The sequence below is a fragment of the Danaus plexippus genome (assembly GCF_018135715.1).
Source record: "Danaus plexippus chromosome 16 unlocalized genomic scaffold, MEX_DaPlex mxdp_23, whole genome shotgun sequence".
NCBI lineage: Eukaryota > Metazoa > Arthropoda > Insecta > Lepidoptera > Nymphalidae > Danaus > Danaus plexippus.
The window spans coordinates 4,610,579-4,616,567 of NW_026869851.1; the positions used below are offsets into that span (position 1 = coordinate 4,610,579).

The 5,989-nt window shown below is 31.7% G+C and overlaps 1 protein-coding gene across 1 annotated transcript; it reads left to right on the forward strand.

The window, feature by feature from the left end:
* LOC116772115 (uncharacterized) lies at nucleotides 1-2,354 on the forward strand. Its single transcript, XM_061528172.1, has 3 exons — nucleotides 1-1,065; nucleotides 1,667-1,897; nucleotides 2,134-2,354. Exons 1-3 carry the CDS (start codon nucleotides 319-321, stop codon nucleotides 2,317-2,319), a joined length of 1,164 nt encoding a protein of 387 aa, XP_061384156.1. The 5' UTR covers nucleotides 1-318; the 3' UTR covers nucleotides 2,320-2,354.
* The last annotated feature ends 3,635 nt before the right edge of the window (nucleotides 2,355-5,989 follow it).

The window sequence follows — 5,989 nt, forward strand, 5'->3', positions numbered from 1 at the left end:
ACATCATACAGGTAAAACTGACGTAGCATCACTTGGACCAAAATATTTGGCTTTTCATATTCACTAAATAAGAGTACAGAGTGTAGTTCAAAGCCCAAGCATTTAATAAAATTAAAAAAGTAAAAAAAAATTGTATTTGCCATAAATGGTGCCCATCAACTAAAGTGGAACAAAACCTATCATCAGCGACGTATCCCTGTACAATTACCTTGTATTATTCACTCTGACAGATAAATGCGGAAGAGGCCATTAACCAATCTGTCCATAGTAACCGCATGTATCTGAACACAGTATTGCTGCAGCGGTTAGGTTTGAAACATGGCCGAGGATATATTACATGACTTTTTAACTGTTGTTTTTGATAAACCAGGTTACTCGCAGAAGATGATTGAAATAAATAATATTACATCAGGAGGTGCTAACTATACTTCTGCTCTATTTTCGATAAATTTGCAAACGTCAGATAAAACAATAAAACTTTTCGCAAAAGTTGCAACGATGAGCAAAGAGATGAGAACAGCCGTTAAAGCAGACAAGATGTTTAGAACAGAGGAATTTGTTTACAATAAACTTATACCTATTTATAATAATCTCCAGAAGGATTTAGATGAAGAACACAAGTTCGTATTTCCCGAATTCTACGGATGTAATAATGAGTTGGGTAAAGAAACAGTCATATTAGAAAATCTAGTAGAACATGGTTATAAGTCTTACAGTCGGTTTAAGTCCATGGATTGGGATCATGGCAGAGTTGGTGTGGAGGCTTTAGCGCGGTTCCACGCTTTGTCGTTCGCACTGAGTAAACGTGATCCAGAAGGTTTCCAAAAAATAGCTAGGGATATGGCGTACACCTTTGATAAAGATACTTTGAATCAAACGGCTATAGATCAATTCAAGGAAATGGTGGAGAAAGCGTTAAGTGTTCTGAAGGAGGAGGACTATCGTGAGAGAATCAGAAAATTTTTATTTGAAACGAACTTGTTGGATAAACACTACAAGCCGCTCAGCGCGCCAGTGTTGGCCCACGGTGATTACAGATTAAGCAACTTGTTATTTAAGGAAAAGGTAAATTAAATATTAATGTGACAAAATGTTGTGAGACACGAACTTGCTCATAAGAAATACAAAAAATAACATGTTCTGAAATATCATTTTTCAATATTCCAGAGTCAATTCTTATTAATTAGTAAGGAATAAATTCGGTTGCTAATAATTTGCTACAGGTGATTATTGTTATTGGTTAAACGTAGTATATTTTAAAACTTCTTCTAAGCACGTATTTTAAAGAGCGTGACATACTTTCTTTTTCACGGAAGCAAAATAAATTAATATTAAGAAAATAATTTCCAAGTGAGCGAAGTGTCCGTCTGTTTGTTTAGCACCTCGTGATATTTTTTGTCCAAAGTTGTTTTCCAGTTAGTTGCCAATATTTTTCCCTAACACGTACAACTTAAATTGAAATTACTTTTTTGGTTGCTTTTAAAACGTTATTAGTATTATAATTATTAGTTACTTTGGTTTCTGTGACGCAAATTTTTACTGAGTAAACATAAGAATTTTGGTAGTTTTCAGACATACTTAGAAAGTTTTTTCTTATCATTGATGAATGGTGATTTCGTGTAATATAAATAGTATTTTGCAACCAAATCCTTACAATTATTCCCAGGGTCACGTTCTGAGTGCAGTGGTTGTCGATTACCAAACCGTCCATACTGGGTGTCCTGTGGCAGATCTCTTCTACTTTATTTTCATGGGTTCAGATGAACACTTCCGCCGTCTCTATTATGACAAACTAGTAAATCATTACTATACAAGTCTAGAAGAAGCGCTCCAGAGGCTGGCTGTGGATCCTGTAGAGGTGTATCCGAGAGAGAGCTTTGAAAGTGATTTGAAAGAGGTAATAATACAGTTATTAGATCAATTGTTTAAAAAATATGAAAATCGACGAAAATTAATGGTCATTCTTAACAAATACAATATGTTTACTTTGATGCACTTTGTATTCAAGGTTAAAGTGTCATATTTAATTAATGGTTACGTTAAATAAACACACGTCTTCTTATAAAACAACCGTGATCCTCGTATTGTAGTAATAACCAACAGTTAAACTAAACGCTCCGCTATTAATTCTAGTTACTGCCGTACGTACTCCTGACAGCGGTGACAGCTCTGCCGCTGGTCGTGGTCGAGTCTGATTCTGCTCCGAAATTTGATTCTGATGATGCTGACTTTTCTACCCTCATTGTTGAACCGGGTTCATTGTACAAGCAGAGGTTTAGAGGCATTGTAGACGACTTAGTGAGATGGGAGGTTATATAATGATATATTAATAAAGACTTGCCCTTTTTTTTGTTTCACGTTTTTATATGTTTAGCGATCAATGTACATATTCACCTGTAAGTTATCTGTTTGAATGTTATCTTAGAACTCCGATTTTAAGGAGATGTTTTTAACTGAAACTGTTTATCCATGTTTATGTTGGATAACAAGCTGTTACAACCCAGGACGACCCAGGATGATGAACCACACTTAATATTAATAAACTCGAGAAACATTGGTTTTAAATGTTTATACGATACGATTTCTTCCTTTTCATTTATGTATTCTATGTCTTTATGGTCACAAAACAGGCAGATGAAGTTATAAACCATATGCAATCAGATTTATAAACGTGTTAATAATGTATAGAAACTCCTTTAAAACAATATGTTTTAAGGAGGTAAGGTTTTAGTTACAACAGTTTATTAGACGAAGGCAGGAGTATTAAGACATATTCATTCTCTACGGAGAATACTATACCAACCAACTGATAGTACTGATGTACCTACTACGAGGTCACTACTACGAAGTATTTGAATGATTTAGTTCTTACGATGGTTGAAAGTATTCATAAAATAGTTTGTCAATTTCTCGTCCTTGAACTGCTTTTCCTGTTCAAAGACATTAAAGACAAACTGTAACTAGGTCCGTTACTCGTTTTGAACCAAACGTTTTGGTAATATATTGTCTTTCTTCATGAATTGTGCTTGATAATTAAGTTGAACAACTCGTTGTATTCCCTAACAGAAAATATTAGCTTCATCGAAATATTGAAAGCAAATAAACGTTGTTTGAAGCATGTTGTTAAAAGCATCTTAATGTATATTTTCGTTCAGAAAGTTTATCACATTCTAATATGTATATAAGAGACTTGGAAGAAAATGTAACACACTATAAATTAAAACTAACATTGCTATTACAACTTTGCTAATTTTATAAATAGTAGGCTTCATTGGGGCTCAACACTATCAATAAATTCAACGAACGGATCACCAAATACTTTAGGATATTCAATATTTCAGTAATTTAACATAATTAGTATCTACATGTTTATATATTCTATAGAGGCTCACTGAATGAGAAAGAAGGGGTTGTTTGAATTAAGATTTAGAGGGTTGAAGTTACTTTAAACGCAATTCGTTTGTTGCTTCCTTGTGAAAAGAGTACTCTTAAAGAATTCAAATTGACACTCATGTTTCGTCGAGAATCAAAAATAAATCCAGTCTTCGAAGATCAGAGAATGAGTAGTACAGAGTGAGTAGTTTATTGTTTGTTACGCAGTATTCAAAATAAAAAAAACTCGTCAACTTCATCTCACGGAAATTGTAGAATAAACAAAACTAAAAAGACGATTCAGGTGATTGTTGTTGCGTAAAAAATGATCAAACGTAGACGATATCAATAAAACATGAATGAAGAAGTGTTATATAAGGTCACATACTTTATTCGCATTACAAAACCAGTTCCAATACAAGCTGAGAATTTTAATTAACCTGTATAAATATAATTATGATGAATGATATCTCTGTTTTATATTCCCGTCATAGACTTATAAACATTAGATGTCAAACATGTATGGAAAGATTTGTAAACATTCATAAATAATTGGTAGGAGAGATAGGTGGATGTCATTCTATGATAGTTATGTGTTTGAAGAGCAATAACAATAACAATTTCTTATAAAAGTAAAAATAATATTTGCTTATAAAAGCCCCTGCAAGACGGGGATTATAAATAGTTATTAATAATAGTATAAGTCAATTTAGTTCAATTATCACACAGATCATACGTATTTTATATTGAAGATTAAGAATATGTTCGTTGTAAATTTGTACGCGGTAGAAGTAGGAGCGAGAGGTATAACAGCCAAATCTCTCTACTGTTGAAGCTTCTCTCCCTGCAACGCGATGGACCCGGCACCCGCACGATGAATCCATGGAATGCTGAGAGGTTTCGTCTCTTATATGTAATAGTAGTAACAGAGTTAAAATTCAATGATATTTGTTGAAGTGAAACTTCTTATACGACTTTCAACAAGGTTGCGTTAAACGTTAACGCACCTTTAAAAATGCGCATGCAGGCAATCAATTGCCACTAGTAAGTAATGTTAATAAAGTTCGCCTTAAAAGTTTCTTAAAAATCATTCCTACCCCTTCCTGTTTTCATTCCAACATTAGGAAGTTTCACTTCTTCCCTCGCGAAGGAACTCTACGCGCAATAATTTTTTTTATTCCTTATGATTTTTATTTACAGCGTGTTGTAATTTAATTCGTATAAAAGAATAACACATATTTAGTAAAATAACATTAAGTAATTAATGCATTACGTTACCACAAATATAATTAATATTATGGATTGTACATCACTAGTGATAAGGAATTGACGGGTGTCAGGAACGCATAATCCGAGCGGCTTTAGTCGATTGGCGTTACAACAAATAGTTTTAATAGTAAAATATTATTTTGACCGTTTTGCTCTCAGTGTATGTCAGGGGCTATGTTTTAAATTTAGCGGCTACGGTAACAAGTTGTTAAAGATCTTCAATCAATAAAGCTAATAAGTTTCGATAGGTTTATAACACTGAAATAGATGAAAAAATAATTGCTACGCCTAAATGCAGGGAAAGCAGACTATAGAGAATCATTTTGATTTTATTTCCATAACTTGAACTTTTCTGATAATTTCTGAAATTTTAAAGAAAAATATCTAATACTTAATGATGTAAGCTTTTAGTTCCTATATATATATTGAAATTGATTTAGTACAATTAAATCAATATTATTATGCCTAAAACATTTATTCATTATTAATTTAATCTTAATAACTCTATCAGTATATTATGATCTTTCTATGTTTCTTAATATTCAAAGTAAGAGAATAAGAAATAATGAATTTTCTGTTTCTTAATATTCAAAGTAAGAGAATAAGAAATAGCTTTGCACCATATTATAAAAATTATAATAATATTTTTGCAGGAGATAATTTTACTTTGACATATTAAATAAAATATGTAAAACTTTTATGTGTTGCCATGAAATAAATGATATTCCATCGTTCCGCTAGTCGTGCATGCTGAATGTCAATAGTATTAAATTTTTGTAAAGTAGGCCAACACATGCATAGTCGCATACCTTGATATTAGGAGTTGCGAAAAAAATTATGATGATAAGTGATTTATAATTAATATTTTTCTTGTGACTTCGTATATAGAAATGTTTGCTTACTAAGTCGTAATAACTATTTTGTTATTTTTCCCATAATAATCTATAATTCGTGTTTATGGCACTTATACACACCTCTGTTTGCTTTAACGGTTAATAATAATCTAAAATAGGTCTTATAACACTACCTAAAGAAATATCTATCCGTTTTTTTTTTTCAAATAAAAGTAAATACTTACAAATGTACGTATTTTGAAAAACTAATAATAAATGTAAAATACCTGTTTTAATTTTAATTTATTTTGACATAAACAATATTATTTTTATGGTTTTCAAAATGTGAAGGTGGAAGGTTTGAAACAACTATTGAAATAAGTTAAAAAAAAAGGTTTTTTTTATTACTAGTAAGGTATTTTTAAACAGCGATTGTTATTAGTTAACGTCAATGGTCCAAAATCATTTCAAGAGTTGAGAACAGTCAACGGTCATTAGTGTCAAACCTTGCATTT

What these genes read in the sequence shown, in the direction of transcription:
- LOC116772115 (XM_061528172.1), top strand. Translation starts at nt 319, where the DNA reads ATGGCCGAGGATATATTACATGACTTTTTAACTGTTGTTTTTGATAAA. An exon ending in ACTTGTTATTTAAGGAAAAG is followed by an intron (nt 1,066 to 1,666) that starts GTAAATTAAATA and finishes AATTATTCCCAG; the next exon opens with GGTCACGTTCTGAGTGCAGT. An exon ending in TTGAAAGTGATTTGAAAGAG is followed by an intron (nt 1,898 to 2,133) that starts GTAATAATACAG and finishes TATTAATTCTAG; the next exon opens with TTACTGCCGTACGTACTCCT.